The sequence below is a fragment of the Salmo salar genome, chromosome 19 (genome assembly GCF_965601325.2).
Source record: "Salmo salar chromosome 19, fSalSal1, whole genome shotgun sequence".
In the NCBI taxonomy this organism is placed as follows: Eukaryota; Metazoa; Chordata; class Actinopteri; order Salmoniformes; family Salmonidae; genus Salmo; species Salmo salar.
The window spans coordinates 82,718,897-82,740,000 of record NC_138309.1 but is presented as its reverse complement, the minus strand read 5'-3'; the positions used below and the strand labels follow the sequence as shown (position 1 = coordinate 82,740,000).

At 42.0% G+C, this 21,104-nt stretch overlaps 1 protein-coding gene across 1 annotated transcript in view; it reads right to left on the bottom strand.

The window, feature by feature from the left end:
• LOC106579676 (reversion-inducing cysteine-rich protein with Kazal motifs) overlaps positions 1-21,104 on the bottom strand; it is a 109,229-nt gene that overhangs the window by 61,978 nt on the left and 26,147 nt on the right. The window contains exons 2-6 of the mRNA XM_014159806.3: positions 12,304-12,362; positions 10,372-10,446; positions 3,354-3,390; positions 2,973-3,058; positions 2,845-2,892 (exon numbers count right to left, since the gene is read on the bottom strand). Coding sequence (XP_014015281.3) covers positions 2,845-2,892; positions 2,973-3,058; positions 3,354-3,390; positions 10,372-10,446; positions 12,304-12,362 — 305 coding nt within the window. The remainder of the gene's footprint in view (positions 1-2,844; positions 2,893-2,972; positions 3,059-3,353; positions 3,391-10,371; positions 10,447-12,303; positions 12,363-21,104) is intronic.

Genomic DNA, 21,104 nt, shown 5'->3' with positions numbered 1-21,104 from the left:
CCTTGCACAAAGGCGGAGGTAGCGGTCCTGCTGCTGGGTTGTTGCCCTCCTACGGCCTCCTCCACGTGTCCTGATGTACTGGCCTGTCTCCTGGTAGCGCCTCCATGCTCTGGACACTACGCTGACAGACACAGCAAACCTTCTTGCCACAGCTCGCATTGATGTGCCATCCTGGATGAGCTGCACTACCTGAGCCACTTGTGTGGGTTGTAGACTCCATCTCATGCTACCACTAGAGTGAAAGCACCGCCAGCATTCAAAAGTGACCAAAACATCAGCCAGGAAGCATAGGAACTGAGAAGTGGTCTGTGGTCCCCACCTGCAGAACCACTCCTTTATTGGGGGTGTCTTGCTAATTGCCTATAATTTCCACCTGTTGTCTATTCCATTTGCACAACAGCATTTGAAATGTATTGTCAATCAGTGTTGCTTCCTAAGTGGACAGTTTGATTTCACAGAAGTGTGATTGACTTGGAGTTACATTGTGTTGTTTAAGTGTTCCCTTTATTTTTTCGAGCAGTGTATATATACAGTGAGGAAAAAAGTATTTGATCCCCTGCTGATTTTGTATGTTTGCCCACTGACAAAGAAATGATCAGTCTATCATTTTAATGGTAGGTTTATTTGAACAGTGAGACAGAAAAACAAAACAAAAATCCAGAAAAACGCATGTCAAAAATGTTATAAATTGATTTGCATTTTAATGAGGGAACTACGTATTTGACCCCCTCTCAATCAGAAAGATTTCTGGCTCCCAGGTGTCTTTTATACAGGTAACGAGCTGAGATTAGGAGCACACTCTAAAAAGGGAGTGCTCCTAATCTCAGCTTGTTACCTGTATAAAAGACACCTGTCCACAGAAGCAATCAATCAATCAGATTCCAAACTCTCCACCATGGCCAAGACCAAAGAGCTCTCCAAGGATCTCTGGGACAAGATTGTAGACTTACACAAGGCTGGAATGGGCTACAAGACCATCGCCAAGCAGCTTGGTGAGAAGGTGACAACAGTTGGTGCGATTATTCGCAAATGGAAGAAACACAAAAGAACTGTCAATCTCCCTCGGCCTGGGGCTCCATGCAAGATCTCACCTCGTGGAGTTGCAATGATCATGAGAACGGTGAGGAATCAGCCCAGAACTACACGGGAGGATCTTGTCAATGATCTCAAGGCAGCTGGGACCATAGTCACCAAGAAAACAATTGGTAACACACTACGCCGTGAAGGACTGAAATCTTGCAGCGCCTGCAAGGTCCCATTCCTCAAGAAAGCACATATACATGCCCGTCTGAAGTTTGCCAATGAACATCTGAATGATTCAGAGGACAACTGGGTGAAAGTGTTGTGGTCAGATGAGACCAAAATGGAGCTCTTTGGCATCAACTCAACTCGCCGTGTTTGGAGGAGGAGGAATGCTGCCTATGACCCCAAGAACACCATCCCCACCGTCAAACATGGAGGTGGAAACATTATGCTTTGGGGGTGTTTTTCTGCTAAGGGGACAGGACAACTTCACCGCATCAAAGGGACGATGGACGGGGCCATGTACCGTCAAATCTTGGGTGAGAACCTCCTTCCCTCAGCCAGGGCATTGAAAATGGGTCGTGGATGGGAATTCCAGCATGACAATGACCCAAAACACACGGCCAAGGCAACAAAGGAGTGGCTCAAGAAGAAGCACATTAAGGTCCTGGAGTGGCCTAGCCAGTCTCCAGACCTTAATCCCATAGAAAATCTGTGGAGGGAGCTGAAGGTTCGAGTTGCCAAACATCAGCCTCGAAACCTTAATGACTTGGAGAAGATCTGCAAAGAAGAGTGGGACAAAATCCCTCCTGAGATGTGTGCAAACCTGGTGGCCAACTACAAGAAACGTCTGACCTCTGTGATTGCCAACAAGGGTTTTGCCACCAAGTACTAAGTCATGTTTTGCAGAGGGGTCAAATACTTATTTCCCTTATTAAAATGCAAATAAATTTATAACATTTTTTACATGCGTTTTTCTGGATTTTTTTGTTGTTATTCTGTCTCTCACTGTTCAAATAAACCTACCATTAAAATTATAGACGGATCATTTCTTTGTCAGTGGGCAAACGTACAAAATCAGCAGGGGATGAAATACTTTTTTCCCTCACTGTATGGCTCTGAGCTAAGCCATCTTCTTAGCGGGAGTAGATGAGTTCACGCCTCCCTTTGACAAGACAGGCTCCAATTAGAGCTTAGATAATGACCTTCCTTTAAACCAGTGGTATTCAAACTTTTTCAGAGGAGACCATATTTTGTTTACAAACATTTCTGCGAACCCCATTTTCTTCACCTGAATTTCTGGCGACCCCACTACACCCCAAATCTAATGACACAGCCTTAAAATCGGTAGGTGGATTTTTTTTATACATTAAATAGCCTTCAATTCATTACAATTTTATCTCTCTTTTCAAAATGAATACATTTACTTAATACATGCATATTTTTCAAACTATCTCAAAAACATTTGTATATTGATCCATACAAGAATCTATACTCTTAATTGTTTGTAAAAAAAAAAAAAGTTGTATTTTATAAAAAATGTTATTTCCTTACTAGGGTGTAATTGAATACCACTGGTTTAGAGTGCTATACGGACAGGAAATAACCTCATAAAGAGGGGTGGGGAGGAGGACAATGCTGAGGTGCTGAGATGCACCGCAGAGAAGTAGCGCTTGCTTTATCTCGTCAAACAGCACTGAGGTTTTAAAGGCCAAGGAAAGGCAGCCAGAAACTACATACAGTCTCTCAAAGACAACAGTATGTGTGATACTCAATTTAAAGCACATACTACTACACAAAACATTACCTTGTTTTACTTACCTCTGTGTCTTTTTTGCATACTCTTGTGATGTCGGTCTTGGATGATGCCTATAGGGTCAGAGAATGAGAAATTAGGTGATGTGCAAATAGATAAGGCTACAACGGGCCAAACTAACTTCCTCTCTCACCTGCTTGCACTCCCTGCGGCACTCGGACAAGATGGCTAGCTCACAGCAGCCCAGGCCCACCCAACCATCGGACTTCCTGGATGACCCTGTAGACAAAACAAAAATGGTCCACATTACCCACAAACCCTTGATGGGTGTAGCATTATCAGCATTAAAGTATGGATTAACTTTATCCTCTGGCGGGGGGTTTGCAAAACATTTAGACGTTTATGGGCAGCATATTAAACTGTGGACATATATGGACTTTTAGTGTGGGCTCAGTGGGTACAAAGTGTTGAGCTAAGCAACAATGTTTTTGCATCTGGGAGGCATTATGTTCTGACAGGTGGATTTGTCTGTAACGGCACCGTATCCCCTGGAAACGCTACCCCCATAGCTCACCAGGTAGTGTGGAGTTGACGCAGATCCAAAGCTCATTCTGTGAAACAGAGAGAAAAGGTAATGTCATTATGAACAGATGACCAATGCCAAAACAAGCATGAGAACAAGGGAAGAAAATGCCCAGTTCATAACAGAAGGACAGGTTGTTTTGATGTACAGAGGTTTTTCTGGAGTTGGACAAAATTCAAAGGAAGGAGCCACATGGAAGACCTCTGTTAGGGGCCTAAGTGAAAGTAAGAATGTCCGTTCATTTCTAGAAATCCTGTCTTAGTTTGTGTCTTCCATCTCTCAACAGGAAATGATATCAGATAACTGGTGGTTCTTTGGGTGAAACAGCATACTGTAATTTACTGCGTTTGCAGGGGCTATTGAATTTCATAGAGAACATTTCTTTTTTTATATGACTGCCATCTAATTCAAAAATATATTCATGCAGTGGAAACAGAGACATATAAACCACAAAAACTCATAAGAGCTTTGTGGTAATATATTGTGGGATTAATAACACACAGCAATAAACACAAACATCCTAGGCACGTATGGATAAAGAACACAACACATGGAGAAGGAGCAGTGAGTGCCCAGAGAGCATTCTCTGTCTCTAGCCCTGAACAAGATAAAGAACTATATAAACTGGATATTGTCTGAGGTTCAGCTCAGTCCCTCAAGTCTGTTGGCTCTCGAAAATAAGAGACACTTGTCAGGAGGCTTCACCATCCTTTACGATGCCGACGGAGAGAAATGGTATCTCTACATGAACTATAAACATAATTTGTGATGAAGGGGAACCCAAGACGATTTGGGAACATGAAGGACGACTGGCGGTGGAGGGTGGATTTTAGCAGCCTTCCAAGTACAACCACTATTAGACCTCAACATGCCAAGAAACAGTCCCTTGGAAACAATCCCTTGGAAACAATCTCTTAGAAACAATCCCTTAGAAACAATCCCTTAGAAACAATCCCTTAGAAACAATCCCTTAGAAACAATCCCTTAGAAACAATCCCTTAGAAACAATCCCTTAGAAACAATCCCCTAGAAACAATCCCTTAGAAACAATCTCTTAGAAACAATCTCTTAGAAACAATCTCTTAGAAACAATCCCTTGGAACAGCTGTGAGATGTTTTGTGGTGTGTGAGAGTGAGAGAGACCTTGGAGCATCAGTACTAATATGCTGCTGAAATCGTTTCCAAAATCAACAAATCAGGTCCATTTTTGCAAATTAGCTCATTAACAGCAGGACACAAAGTATTTAACTCTAGCTAATGACAGACTGGTTTCTAATTGGCTGTTTGGAGCAGTGCAAATGAAAAACAGTTGGGCGTTCCAGGTTTGTAGTTACGTTGGTGGGTGGGGAGTGTTTAGCCTTATTTCACGACCCGCTCTTTGATACTTCTTTGATACTTTAATACTTCTTTGATACCTTTATACTTCTTTAATATTTATTTGATACTTCTTTGATACTTTGATACATCTTCGATACTTCTTTAATACTTATATAATACTTATTTGATACTTTGATAGTTCTTTAATACTTATTTGATAGTTCTTTAATACTTTGATAGTTATTTTATACTTCTTTGATACTTTTATACTTATTTGATACTTTTATACTTCTTTGATACTTTTTAAATACTTCTTAGATACTTTTTTAATACTTCTTAGATACTTATTTGATACATTAATACTTCTTTGATGCTTTGATGCTTCTTTGATACTTATTTGATACATATTTGATACTTATTTAATACTTCTTTGATACTTTGATACTTATTTGAAACTTCTTTGATACTTCTTTGATACATGAATACTTCTTTGATACTTTGATGCTTCTTTGATACTTCTTTGATACTTTGATACTTATTTGATACTTTGATACTTCTTTAATACTTTGCTACTTCGTTGCTACTTATTTGAAATGTCTTTGATACTTTGATACTTCTTAGATACTTCCTTAATAGTTCTTTGATACTTCTTTAATACTTCAATATTTCTTTGATACTTTGATAGTGCTTTAGTAATTCTTTAATACTTCTTTTATACTTCTTTCATACTTTTTGATATTGTAATACTTATTTGATACTTTTTTGATACTTCTTTGCTACTTCTTTGATACTTATTTGAAACGTCTTTGATACTTCTTAGATACTTCCTTAATACTTATTTGATACTTCTTTAATACTTCAATATTTCTTTGATACATTGATAGTTCTTTAATACTTCTTTGATAGTTCTTTTATACTTCTTTAATACTTTTTTTACATTTTAATACTTATATGATACTTTGATACTTCTTTGATTCTTTAATACTTATTTAATACTTTGATACCTGTGATACTTTTATACTTCTTTAATACTTTGATACTTCTTTGATACTTCTTTGATACTTATTTGAAAGCTCTTTGATACTTATTTAATACTTTGATACTTCTTAGATACTTATTTAATACTTCTTTGATACTTCTTCAATACTTATTTGATACTTCTTTGATACTTCTTTGATATTTGAATACTTATTTGATACTTTGATGCATCTTTGATACTTCGTAGATACTTCTTTGATAGATTAATACTTATTTGATACTTTGATGCTTCCTTGATACTTATTTGATACTTCTTTAATACTATGATACTTCTTTGATAGTTATTTGATACTTTTTTATATTTCTTTAATACTTTGATACTTCTTTGATACTTAATTCATACATCTTTCATACTTTAATACTTCTTTGATACTTCTTGATACTTCTTTAATACTTTGCTACTTCTTTGATACTTATTTGAAACGTCTTTGATACTTCTTTAATACTTTGATTCTTCTTAGATACTTCCTTAATACTTATTTGATACTTCTTTGATACTTCAATATTGCTTTGATACTTTGATAGTTCTTTAATAGTTCTTTAACACTTCTTTAATACTTCTTTGATACTTTTTAAAATATTTTAATACTTATATGATACTTTGATACTTTTTTGATATTTATTTGATTCTTTTATACTTCTTTAATACGTTGATACTTCTTTGATACTTTGATACTTTTTTGATACTTCTTGAATACTTTGATGCTTCTTTGATACTTCTTTGATACGTCTTTGATACTTTGATACTTATTTGAAACATCTTTGAGACTTCTTTGATACTTCTTTGATACATTAATGCCAATTCCAAGAGGCCGTAGCAGTCACACGTCTTTGTCCTCGTCTTGTCCCATGTGGTTAGCTGACCACCCTCTGCCCCCAGCTGTGCCCTGGACACCATATGTAGATTGATTGCTCCCCATCTATCTTCAGAGCTAGTGCTGCTAGGTGACTAAAACTGGGACATGCTTAACACCCCGGCCATCCTACAATCTAAGCTTGATGCCCTCAATCTCACACAAATGATCAATGAACCTACCAGGTACAACCCCAAATCTGTAAACACGGGCACCCTCATAGATATCATCTTGCCCTCCAAACTTGCCCTCCAAATACACCTCTGCTGTCTTCAACCAAGATCTCATCGATCACTGCCTCATTGCCTGCATCCGTAATGGGTCTGCGGTCAAACGACCACCCCTCATCACTGTCAAACGCTCCCTAAAACACTTCAGCAAGCAGGGCTTTCTAATTAACCTGGCCCGGGTTCTCACCATCTTAAAGCATGCCCCATTCAAAAAATGTAGAACCAGGAACAGATATAGCCCTTGTTTCACTCCAGACCTGACTGCCCTTGACCAGCACAAAAACATCCTGTGGTGTACTGCATTAGCATCAAATAGCCCCCGTGATATGCAACTTTTCAGGGAAGTTAGGAACCAATATACACAAGCAGTTAGGAAAGCTAAGGCTAGCTTTTTCAAACAGAAATTTGCATCCTGTAGCACAAACTCAAAAATGTTCTGCGACACTGTAAAGTCCATGGAGAATGAGAGCACCTCCTCCCAGCCGCCCACTGCACTAAGGCTAGGAAACATTGTCACCACCGATAAATCCCCGATAATTGAGAATTTCAATAAGCATTTTTCTACGGCTGGCCATGCTTTCCACCTGGCTACCCCTACCCCGGTCAACTGCCCTGCACCCCCCACAGCAACTCGCCCAAGCCTCCTCCATTTCTCCTTCACCTAAATCCAGATAGCTGATGTTCTGAAAGAGCTGCAAAATCTGGACCCCTACAACTCAGCTGGGCTAGACAATCTGGACCCTCTCTTTCTAAAATTATCTGCCGAAATTGTTGCAACCCCTATTACTAGCCTGTTCAACCTCTCTTTCGTATGGTCTGAGATCCCCAAAGATTGGAAAGCTGCCGTGGTCATCCCCCTCTTCAAAGGGGGAGACACTCTAGACCAAAACTGCTACAGACCTATATCTTTCCTACCCTGCCTTTCTAAGGTCTTCGAAAGCCAAGTTAACAAACAGTTCACCGACCATTTCGAATCCCACCGTACCTTCTCCGCTATGCAATCTGGCTTCCGAGCTGGTCAAGGGTGCACCTCAGCCACGCTCAAGGTCCTAAATGATATCATAACTGCCATCGATAAGAGACAATACTGTGCAGCCGTATTCATCGACCCAAGGCTTTCGACTCTGTCATTCACCACATTCTTATCGGCAGACTCAACAGCCTTGGTTTCTCAAATCACTGCCTCGCCTGGTTCACCAACTACTTCTCTGATAGAGTTCAGTGTGTCAAATCGGAGGGCCTATTGTCCGGACCTCTGGCAGTCTCTATGGGGGTGCCACAGTGTTCAATTCTTGGGCAGACTCTTCTCTGTATATATCAATGATGTCGCTCTTGCTGCAGGTGATTCTTTGATCCACCTCTACGCAGATGACACTATTCTGTATACTTCTGGCCCCTCTTTGGGCACTGTGCTAACTAACCTCCAGACGAGCTTCAACGCCATACAACTCTCCTTCCGTGGCCTCCAACTGCTCTTAAATGCAAGTAAAACTAAATGCATGCTCTTCAACCGATCGCTGCCTGCACCTGCCCGCCCGTCCAGCATCACTACTGTGGACGGTTCTGACCTAGAATATTTGGACAACTACAAATACCTAGGTGTCTGGTTAGACTGTAAACTCTCCTTCCAGACGCACATTAAGCATCTCCAATCCAAAATTAAATCTAGAATCGGCTTCCTATTGTGCAAAAAAGCATCCTTCACTCATGCTGCCAAACATACCCTCGTAAAACTGACCATCCTACCGATCCTCGACTTTGGCGATGTCATTTACAAAATAGCCTCCAACACTCTACTCAACAAATTGGATGCAGTCTATCACAGTGCCATCCGTTTTGTCACCAAAGCCCCATATACTACCCACCACTGTGACCTGTACGCTCTCGTTGGCTGGCCCTCGCTTCATACTCGTTGCCAAACCCACTGGCTCTAGGTCATCTATACGTCTTTGCTAGGTAAAGCTCCGCCTTATCTCAGCTCACTGGTCACGATAACAACACCCACCCGTAGCATTCGCTCCAGCAGGTATATTTCACAGGTCACCCCCAAAGCCAACTCCTGCTTTGGCTGCCTTTCCTTCCAGTTTTCTGCTGCCAATAAATGGAACGAACTGCAAAAATCGCTGAAGCTGGAGACTCTTATCTCCCTCACTAACTTCAAGCACCAGCTGTCAGAGCAGCTCACAGATCATTGCACCTGTACATAGCCCATCTGTAAATAGCCCATCCAACTACCTCATCACCATACTGTATTTATTTATTTATTTATTTATGTTGCTCCTTTGCACCCAAGTATCTCTACTTGCACATTAATCTTCTGCACATCTATCACTCCAGTGTTTAATTGCTATATCGTAATTACCTTGCCATTATGGTCTATTTTATTGCCTTACCTCCCTTATTTTACCTCATTTGCACACACTGTGGATTTTTGTACTGTATTATTGACTGTATGTTTGTTTATTCCATGTGTGACTCTGTGTTGTTGTATGTCTTCGAACTGCTTTGCTTTATCTTGGCCAGGTCACAGTTGTAAATGAGAACTTGTTCTCAACTAGCCTACCTGGTTAAATAAAGGTGAAATGAAAAAAATAAAAGAATAATACTTCTGTGATACTTTGATACTTCTTTAATACTTTGATACTTATTTGATACTTCTTTGATAGTTTGTTGATATTTCTTAAATACTTCGATACTTTTTTGATACTTCTTTGATACTTCTTTGATACTTCTTTGATGATACTTTGATACTTTGATACTTCTTTGATTCTTTGATACTTCTTTGATTCTTCTTAAATACTTATTTGAAACTTCTTTTATACTTTTTTGATACTCCTTTAATACATTGATAATTTTCGATACCTCTTTAATACTTCTTTGATACTTTAATACTTTAATAATTTTTGAGAAATTTTTGATACTTCTTTGATATTTCTTTAATACCTTGATACTTTTTTGCTACTTCTTTAATACTTTGATAGTTCTTTAATACTTTGATACTTATTTAATACTTCTTTGATACTTCTTTAATACTTCTTTGATACTTCTTTGTACCTTTAGTAAGACCAGGTACAATAGACTTGTGAGTAATGCTTATAAGCTTTGCCATAGCCACAGATACATTTTCTGTGTCATAATGAAAGATTTCGTAGAAAACTTTATTACAGCCACTGAAGGCTGTAATAAAGTGCAACAAGGGTGCAACAAGCACCGGACGTGCTTGCTGCACCCTCGACAACTACTATGATTATTATTATTTGACCATGCTGGTCATTTATGAAAATTTGAACATCTTGACCATGTTCTGTTATAATATCCACCCGGCACAGCCAGAAGAGGACTGGCCACCCCTCATAGCCTGGCTCCTCTCTAGGTTTCTTCCTAGGTTTTTGGCCTTTCTAGGGAGTTTTTCCTAGCCACCGTGCTTCTTTCACATGCATTGCTTGCTGTTTGTGGTTTTAGGCTGGATTTCTGTACAGCACTTTGAGATATCAGCTGATGTACGAAGGACTTTATAAATACATTTGATTTGATTTGAAGGCTATTTTTAGATCAGAAATCCCCACTTACCATAGACTCAGGGCAGTAGCTTGGTAATCGCTGTAGTAGGTGCTTCAAACGGGATTCGCTTTTAATGGTGGCGAGCTGGAAACAGAAAGCAGTGTGTAATATCATATTCAAAACATGTTTTCACCAAGAACAAGCTCCAAACATTTGTTGTGAAACCTCTGTAAACAGGTTTTGTATCATTAAATGGTCATTATCAATCTTGAGTTCATTTAACAACACTATAGTATCTTCCCCAAATGGCAAAAGGGGTTCACACTTGGCTCTCTAGGCCGTGTGACACTGCTACATAAAACAAACTGGGCAGGGCCAATGACAGCTGACGACTGCAGCGTTATCAACATAGGGTGAAGAGCTGTTGGTTGACTCTCACAAGGCCTGGGAGAATCCTGTGCCTGCCAACACTTTCTGGCTTAGTGCACGGTCATGAAATTAGCTCTGGGAGATTTATAACCACTTAGTAAGAGCTTTCTAAAAGACTACACAAATAATGGGAGCTGGGAGTTGATGTTGTTTTTGGTTGGTCTCCTTCACTCCTTCGTTGTTTTACTTCATAAATAGGACCACCGTTTGGATTCTTTGTGAGAAATTGTACACTTTAACTTGAGGTTATAACGTAACATCTTGAATAATTTGTAGTAGAGTGCAGTAGTAGTAGAGCACAGTAGAGTATTTCTACACTAAAGCGGAGTTCAGGCCCAACTGTTGAATCAGATCTTCCCTATGACTGTGATTCATCCCCACCACCAGGTGTCTGCAATTGTTTGATTCTAGTCAGGGTGATGAAGCTGGCTTGTTCTGCTTTCTGTTCATGCATTCTCACCATTCATCATCATTACTCCATGTTCTATCTAGGTAGCACATTCTTATTTGTGAGGTGAAATAAATTGAGGTTTACGCTGGGGATTGACGGACAGTAATTTCATACAGTCGCAACGTTCAAAAACAAAAGCAGATGCCGAGCGGTGATTTCTTGGCCGTTAATCAAAGAAATCTCCAGAACACTACAAAGGCAAGGCCATGAAAACGCACAATCTACTCAGGCCATTTCTAAAACATTTTCCTCTCTTTCTCTCCGTCTTTGAAGGATAAATAAATGTCCTTTCAGAGGCTGAAGGCCTCCCCTCATCAAAGAGGTAGCCGACCCTCCATTAAGAAAAAGAAGGGAGTTTACACGGAGCCCTGTGGCACACCCCTGAAAAAAAAAACTCTGCAGAAACATAACAGATTGGCACAACGCTAACAAGACGGCCATTGTCCCTCTGTCCTCTTCCCGCTTCTTTCTCTCTCTCTTGCTTGCTTTCTCTCCCATCTATCTGTAATGTGTTACTCTCGCTCTTCCCCATCACTCCACCTCTCAGTAGCAGGTGCAGGGAACAGGGCAACCAATTCTCTCTCTCTCTCTCTCTCTCTCTCTCTCTCTCTCTCTCTCTCTCTCTCTCTCTCTCTCTCTCTCTCTCTCTCTCTCTCTCTCTAATCCTTCACTAATGATAAATAACAATAAGATGCAGAGAGAGGTTGAGATGGAGAGTGAGAGAGAGATGGAGAGAGAGAAGGGAGAGGGAGAGAAGGGAGAGAGAGAGATTTTTCACTTTTGTATATTATCTACTTCACTTGCTTTGGCAATGTTAACATATGTTTCCCATGCCAATAAAGCCCCTTGAATTGAATTGAGAGGGGAGACCCTTTAACTGCTCTTAGCTCAAATGGGAGACACGGATAACTTTTATACAAGCTCTCATTGCTACAATTCGAAGGACAGAAAACCCCATTTCATTTCAGCGCTTTTCATCAAATAGTCTATCCAGCTACAAATAATACTGAGACCATTGTTCTGGGGCTCTTTCACTCTTGTGTTCTACTTCATGCCCTGTGTGTGTGTGTGTGTGTGTGTGTGTGTGTGTGTGTGTGTGTTCAGTCTGTGGCCTCCCTTACCTGTTCGCATGCTTCCCAACATGGTGATAGCTTCTCAGCATGGTGGCAGCAGGAGGAATCTGTGGAGGAAAAACACAGACAGACAGAGAGAGAGAGAGAGGGGGGGGTACAGAGAGCGAGAGAGAGCGAGAGAGAGAGCGAGAGAGAGAGAGAAAGCGAGAGAGGGCGTGAGAGAGAGAGACAGAGAGAGACAGAGAGAGGGAGAGAGAGAGAGAGAGAGAGAGAGTGAGAGAGGAGTAAAAGGCGCTGCATGGTCAAACTGACGTCTGCATTGGCCGTGCAGCATTTACAGTGACATGGCCTCTACAGAAATCAGGACATTCATACTTCTTGCGCTTCGTGAAGGAAGTTGTCAAAGAAGTAAGTTTGTGTTTATACAGGACCTCCCACCCTCACCTACGTCAATCAATCATGTCAATGTGGAGCTATACAAAGCCCTCTGCATTGTTGCGGTACGGACCTCGATTTGGCCTCTGCATGCCTCCGGAAGCTCCGCAATTGCGTCACACCCTCCATACGGCGCCTTGGACCACATTTTCAGATCAAGCATTAATTGGCTTTTAGTCTTTGCTTTATGATAAAAACATCCTAAAGAGTGATGCTATACATCGTTTGACATGTTTCTACGAACGTAAATATAACTTTTTTTTACTTTTCGTTGTGACATTTTGCGCGTGCTTCATGCATTTGGAGTAGTGGACTAAACGTGCGAACAAAAAGGAGGTATTTGGACATAAATGATGGACTTTATCGAACAAAACAAACATTTATTGTGGAACTGGGATTCCTGGGAGTGCATTCTGATGAAGATCATCAAAGGTAAGTGAATATTTATAATGTAATTTTTGTCATTTCTGTTGACTCCAAAATGGCGGGTATCTGTATGGCTTGTTTTGATATCTGAGCGCTGTACTCAGATTATTGCAAAATTTGCTTTCGATGTAAAGCTTTTTTGAAATCTGACACAGCGGTTGCATTAAGGAGAAGTGTATCTATAATTCTTTGAATAACTGTTGAATATTTTATCAACGTTTATGATGAGTATTTCTGTAAATTGATGTGCTCATTCACCGGGAGTTTTGGGAGGCAAAACATTTCTGAACATTACACGCCAATGTAAAATGTTTTTTTTTTAATATAAATATGAACTTTATCGAGCAAGACATACATGTATTGTGTAACATGAAGTCCTATGAGTGCCATCTGATGAAGATCATCAACGGTTAGTGATTCATTTTAGCTGTATTTATGGTATTTGTGACGCCTCTCCTTGCTTGGAAAATGGCTTTGTGGTTTTTCTTGTCTTGGCGCCATTTTAATGTAATCTAATGTTATGCTTTTGCCGTAAAGCCTTTTTGAAATCGGACAATGTGGTTGGATTAACAAGAAGTGTATCTTTAAAATGGGATATAATAGTTGTATGTTTGAGAAATTTGAATTATGAGATTTTTGTTGTTTTGAATTTGCTGCCCTGCTATTTCACTGGCTTTTGAATAGTGTGTCCCGCGGTTGGGACGCTAGCGTCCCACATACCCCAGAGAGGTTAACAAGCATGGCTACCACAGCATTCTGAAGCGGTATGCCTTCCCATAAATATGCCATTGATATGCCATCCCATAAACTTGTTCAGTTTATGTCTCAGTTGTTGAATCTTGTTATGTTCATACAAATATTTACACATGTTAAGTTTGCTGAAAATAAACGCAGTTGACAGTGAGAGGACGTTTCTATTTTTGCGGAGTTTATAAGGTCCTACAGTTGACAGTGCAAGTCAAAACAAAAACCAAGCCATGAGGTCGAAGGAATTGCCCGTAGCGCTCCGAGACAGGATTGTGTTGAGGCACAGATCTGGGGAAGGGTACCAAAAAAATGTCTGTAGCATCGAAGGTCCCCAAGAACACTGTGGCCTCCATCATTCTTAAATGGAAGAAGTTTGGAACCACCAAGACTTTTCCTAGAGCTGGCCGCCCGGTCAATCTGAGCAATCGGGGGAGAATGGTCATACTGACAGAGCTCCAGAGTTCTTCTGCGGAGATGGGAGAACCTTCCAGAAGAACAACCATCTCTGCAGCACTCCACCAATCAGGCCTTTATGGTAGAGTGGCCAGACAGAAGACACTCCTCAGTAAAAGGCACATGACAGCCCGCTTGGAGTTTGCCAAAAGGCACTTAAGGACTCTCAGACCATGAGAAACAAGATTCTCTGGTCTAATGAAACCAAGATTGAACTATTTTGCCTGAATGCCAAGCGTCACATCTGGAGCAAACTAGGCACCATCCCTACGTTGAAGCATGGTGGTGGCAGCATCATTCTGTGGGGATGTTTTTCAGTGGCAGGGACTGGGAGACTAGTTAGGATTGAGGCAAGGATGAAGTACAGACAGATCCTTGATGAAAACCTGCTCCAGAGCACTCAGGACCTCAGACTGGGGCAAAGATTCACCTTCCAACAGGACAATGACCCTAAGCACACAGCCAAGACAACACAGGAGTGGCTTTGGGACAAGTCTCTGAATGTCCTTGAGTGGCCCAGCCAGAGCCCGGATTTGAACCCGATCGAACATCTCTGGAGAGACCTAAAAACAGCTGTGCAGCGACGCTCCCCATCCAGCCTATTTTGTGTAGATTGATGAGAGAAAAAACGATTTAATCAAGTTTAGAATAAGGCTGTAATAAAATGTGGAAAAAGTCAAGGGATCTGAATACTTTCTGAATGCACTGTACATCTATCTTAAGCCATCCCTTTAAACACAGTGTACCTTTTAGTTAGAATTTTGTCAACAGACACACTAGAATATGGAGAGAATGGGTTCCGAATATTAGGGATCAATGAAATAAATCCATCCAAATATATGCATATTCATCTCTGTTTCAGCACCAATTGGTAGATTTAAAAATACTCTGATTTTGTAGATTATTTAGGGTTCGGAAAAGTATTTATGACTGAAAAAACTGGTTTGGAGAGCATTTACGCACGAAAGAAAAATAAAACGGTCATTTGATTCATGTGTTGTGTTTGCACTCTGCTCCATAACGATTGAATTATCCTTTCTTCTTTATTATCAACTGGTACTAATGATCCTCAGCAACAACTACACGGCCGTGATGGTGTTTACAGAGGAAGCAAAATGGAGGTTAAAGAAACAATGTATTTAAATGGAATGATAATGTAGGCTATACAAACTGAAGGGAACCAACAGTAAACTGGCAATTACATATGTGTGGTTATTAGGCCTACTGACCGTCTATACTGATAGTGGCTAATATTTAATGCCCGAGAAGCCGGTGTTTGCAGGATATATTGGCACGGATGTTGTTTGGCCCGAGACAAAGTCGAGGGTTGACAAACCTGCCGATATATCCTCCAAACACCAGCTTCGAGGGCATTATGACTTTTATACAACGGGTTACCAACATATTCAATTAATGAATTACATATTTTCATTAAAAATGTTATTTTGATTCATTTATTCATACTATTTCATCCTTCCACAAGATATAGTCCCGACACAAATCTAGGGTTGCTACGCAAGCCGGCTGGTCGTTCGTTCTATTGGTTCGGTTGCCAGAGACGCTAGGCAGTCAGTCGTTCAGTCTTTTAGTTCTGTATCTATGGACGCGACCCAGTCGTTCAGTCTTTTAGTTCTGTATCTATGGACGCGACCCAGTCGTTCAGTCTTTTAGTTCTGTATCTATGGACGCGACCCAGTCGTTCAGTCTTTTAGTTCTGTATTCTTAGCGCCAAACCGCACCACAAACAAACCAGACCCAGACCTGATTCATGTTGGTTTAAACTCATTGACACTAAAAACAAATGGTTCTATATAGCACCAACAAGGGTTCCTCTATCGTTACAACCCTTTTTGGGGCTATATAGACTTCTTAAAAAATTCTAGAATGGTACTTCTAGAATTTCTCAATCAAAAAGGTTCTACAAATAACCTTATAAAGAAGTATACAGGTTTATTGTTTTCTGGTTATCCATATTATATATCATTTTTATTAATGTGTTAATTGACAAGTTGAATCAGGTGCGATAGCTCTGGAATAGCTGTGGGTCCCTAAGCCGAGAATTGAGAACCACTGAGTTATAGTGATGGGAAACTGAGGCAATCTGAATGCTTAGGAGCTTTCACCAAATTGTGCTGAAAAACGGTTCATTACTCGGAGCTTCATTATCCTCTCACAATGCACATTAGTGACATCTGCTGGTCAATAAATAGCGGCGAGTGATTCTCAGATCAATTTGTCTGTTTTCATCAAAACTCTGTGGCGCAGAGGTAAGTCGCTGTCTTTAGTAACCTATAATCATCATACATCATACTTGCCTTTTTTGCCTTCAAGTTTATTCTTTTTCACAATCTGAATCTATGGCATTATTTAGGATGCTTAAGAAGGAAGCTTATACTATACTAAATAAAATACATTATTTGAGCAACAGTGCAGAAAGTGATTTCACATAAAAAATAGAAACAATTAAATAGTGTGCCTTCAACGCGATTTGACCTCATACCCTCACGTTCCGGAATGTTCCATAGTTCCATACTCCACCTGCTAAGCTAACAGTCAGGGGAAACTACATGTATAAAATCCTAACTATAGGTGATGCTTTGGGCCGACTGCAGACTGCACCACCCTCTGGGCGGACTGCACCGCCCTCTGGGCGGACTGCACCGCCCACTGGGCGGACTGCACCACCCTCTGAGCGGACTGCATCACCCTCTGGGCGGACTGCACCACCCTCTGGGCAGACTGCACCACCCTCTGGGCGGACTGCACCACCCTCTGGGCATATTGCACCACCCTCTGGGCAGACTGCACCGCCCTCTGGGCAGACTGCACCGCCCACTGGGCGGACTGCACCGCCCTCTGGAGAGCCCTGCGGTTGCGGGCAGGGCAGTTGCCGTAACAGGCGGTGATACAGTATGACAGGATGCTCCCAAATCAAATCGAATCCAATTTCATTTGTCACATGCGCCGAATACAACAGTGAAATGCTTACTTACAAGCCCTTAACCAACAATGGTGTTTTAAGAAAATAGAGTTAAGAAAATATTTACTAAATAAAGTACTTTTTTTTTTACCAATAAATAAATAAATAAATAATCAAAGTAACATAAAAAAAAATAACAATAATGAGGTTATATACAGGGGGTAACGGTACCAAGTCAATGTACGGAGGTACAGGTTAATCGAGGTCATTTGTACATGTAGGTAGGGGTAAATTGACTATGCATAAATAATAAACAGCGAGTAGCAGCAGTGTAAAAACAAAGGGGTGGGGGGTGTCCATGCAAATAGTCCGGGTGGCCATTTGATTAATTGTTCAGCAGGCTTATGGCTTGGAGGTAGAAGCTGTTAAGGAGCCTTTTGGACCTTGACTTGGCGCTCTGGTACCGCTTGCCGTGCGGTAGCAGAGAGAACAGTCTATGACTTGGGTGACTGGCAATTTTTTGACAATGGTGCATCTGTAAAAGTTTGTGAGGGTCTTATGGGGCAAGTCAAATTTCTTCAGCCTCCTGAGGTTGAAGAGGCGCTGTTGCGTCTTTTTCACCACATTGTCTGTGTGGATGGACCATTTCAGTTTGTCAGTGATGTGTCCTTTGAGGAACTTGAAGCTTTTCACCTTCTCCACTGTAGTCCCGTTGATGTGGATAGGGGCGTGCTCCTTCTGCTGAAGTCCAAAATCATCTCCTTTGTTTTGTTGATGTTGCGTGAGAGTTTATTTTCCTGGCACCACTCCGCCAGGGACCCCACCTTCTCCCTGTAGGCTGTCTCATTGCTGTTGGTAATCAGGCCTACCACTGTTGTGTTGTCCCGCAAATTTGATGATTGAGTTGGAGACGTGTGTGGCCACGCAGTCATCGGTGAATAGGAAGTACAGGAGGGGACTGAGTAAGTACCCTTGTGGGGACCCTGTGTTGAGGATCAGCGAAGTGGAGGTGTTGTTGCCTACCTTCACCACCTGGGGGCGGCCCATCAGAACGCATTCTTACGTAGGTATTCCTCTTGTCCAGATGGGATAGGGCAGTGTGCAGTGCGATGGCGATTGCATCGTCTGTGGATCTATTGGGGCGGTATGCAAATTGCAGTGGGTCTAGGGTGTCAGGTAAGGTGTAAGTGATATGATCGTTAACTAGCCTCTCAAAGCAATTCATGATGACAGAGGTGAGTGCTACGGGGTGATAGTCATTTAGTTCAGTTACCTTTGCTTTCTTGGGTACAGGAACAATGGTGGACATCTTGAAGCAAGTGGGTACAACAGACTGGGATAGGGAGAGATTGAATATGTCCATAAACACTCTATCCAGATGGTCTGCGCATGCTCTGAGGACGCGGCAAGTGATGCCGTCTGGGCCAACAGACTTGCGAGGGTTAACACACTTAATTGTATTACTCACTTCGGCCACGGAGAACGAGAGCTCACAGTCCATGGGAGCTCACTGTTTTCCTCGAAGCAGGCAAAGAAAGGGTTTAGCTTGTCCGAGAGCAAGACGTCGGTGTCCGTGACATGGCTGGGTTTCCCTTTATAATCCGTGATTGCCTGGAGTCCGTGCCACATACGTCTTGTGTCTGAGCCGTTGAATTGCGACTCCATTTTGTCTCTTTCATAATTGGACTGTTTGTATTCAACCATATTCCCAGTCACCTTGCCGTGGTTAAACGCAGTGGTTCATGAATATGAACTAATATATATGTATATATATATATATATATAGAATGACAAAGTCTACGACATTCTCTGAGGTCCGTTACACATTAATGACCTATAATACACATCTGCTGTTTTAGTCATCAGTTAATCTGGCTATTCTCTATTCATTGATTTCATTGACTTTTCTCAGTAATTTGAAGGGTTTTTCTGTATTGTTGTCTAATGTTGTCGGGGCATATTATTCTGTTTTAATGTTACTCCTGAATCACTATGATCAATATAATATAATATAATATAGTGCGGTAAAGTGGATTAGCGATGCAGTGGTCTTGGACAGAGATAGTCTGTCATTAGAGGAAGAACTGTGACAAGGTCTCTGTCCTTTTTATTTTATTTTTATTTCACCTTTATTTAACCAGGTAGGCCAGTAGAGAACAAGTTCTCATTTACAACTGCGACCTGGACAAGATAAAGCAAAGCAGTGCGACAAAAACAACAACAACTCTCTAGCCACTCCCGACCATAGGGCCCCTTTTAGTGATTCAGAGTGCTAGGCGTCTCAAACACTCTCTCTCTCGCTCTCTCTCAATCTCCCTCTCTCTCAATCGATCTCCCTCTCTCCACCTCTCTCTCTCTGTGAGTCTTGTCATAGTGAACCCGGCAACATGTGCTAGCACTTTGAGCTAGCCCTGCTACCGTGCCCCTGTTTTCAGTGGAATAGTAATACTGCCACACACAACCCACATCAAAGGAATTTCCCTCTTTAAGCCCCTCCCCCCCAAACTCTCTCTCTCTCTCCCAGTACACACACTTACCCCACCCATATTTTAATGCCTCACTCCAAACGCTAACTTAACCAACCAGCCCCCTTCGGCTCAGTCCCTCTGGACCCATCACACACAGGGGGAAGGCAGTCTCCCTGCCTCCCCGGTCACCTCCCGCCTTGCTCCTCAAACTACTTCACACGGAAGTTGTTTGCAGCAAAGGGAACAAACATATTTGCCCAGCTTCCCTCTCTTGCGTGAGTTACATGAAAAGGCAGCATTTGACGTCCAGAGATTTGGATAGATTTGAATAGATTTGGATAGAGAAAGAGAAAGTAAGAGTGTGAGAGAGAGAGAGAGAGAGAGAAAAGGAACTGGCGGAAATTAAGGCAAAAAAATTAAAAGGGTCGGCACTTAATATCCCCTGCAAAGCTGATCAAACACGAATGAGAACCAGAAAAGAGGGGGGAGGGACGGTTTACGATATGATGCCGTGGAACCCTGTGGCCCTGTGGCTTCCACACGGAGGGAGCAGCCACAACAGCCTCTGGATTCCATTCTGGCCAGACTGACGTCGTGTCGTGGTAAGGAAGAGCAGGCCTCTGCTCCCTGGCTCCGTGGGCTCCCTGGCTCCGTGGGCTCCCTGGCTCCGTGGGCTCCCTGGCTCCGTGTGTGTCTGTGACTCTGTGTCCTCCCCAGTCCAGGAGAGGAGAAGTAAGGAGAGGAAAGAGAGGAAATAGACAGTGGAGGAGGGACCGCTCTGTTACCCATTTCCTGTCTCAACTTCCTGTCTCAACTGACACAGAGCCAGAGATGCTATTCCCAGAGAAGAGGAGATGGGGGGGTTCGTAAACATGTAAACATGGAAAACCTTTTTGGACAGAGGGAAGAGGTGATAAGAGAGAATGGAGGAGATTCTAGCAAGCTTCCAGAGGGAGAGGAGGGAGGCAGGATGCGCTGTATAGGGCAGGGCCGGTCATCCGCCGATCGCTAGCAGCCTAGAAGCACCCGCCAGGAGGAAGGGGCCAAGCCTCAGCCGACCCGCTCAGAGCAGCCCTGCAGTAGTCTGCATTGTGGCGTCCGTCGGGCAGCACTACCCTTTCTTAACGAGCTGCCATTTTAATGACATAACTGGTTCGCCTGACCCCTTTGTGCTCCTTGCCCCGGAGAGAGAAACGCGAGACATTCAGACAAGGCCAAACAAATGACCCATTGCCAAGGACAGGCAGTTGATAAAAGCCATGGCAACGGCACTAGTTCTGCTCTGCTCCAGCATTGTTGTGCTTTCTCTTTTTTTGAGACCTTGTGACCTTTATGTTTCCATAGGGATGTTTCCTTTGGGATGTTTCCTTTGGGATTTTTCCTTTGGGATGTTTCCACAG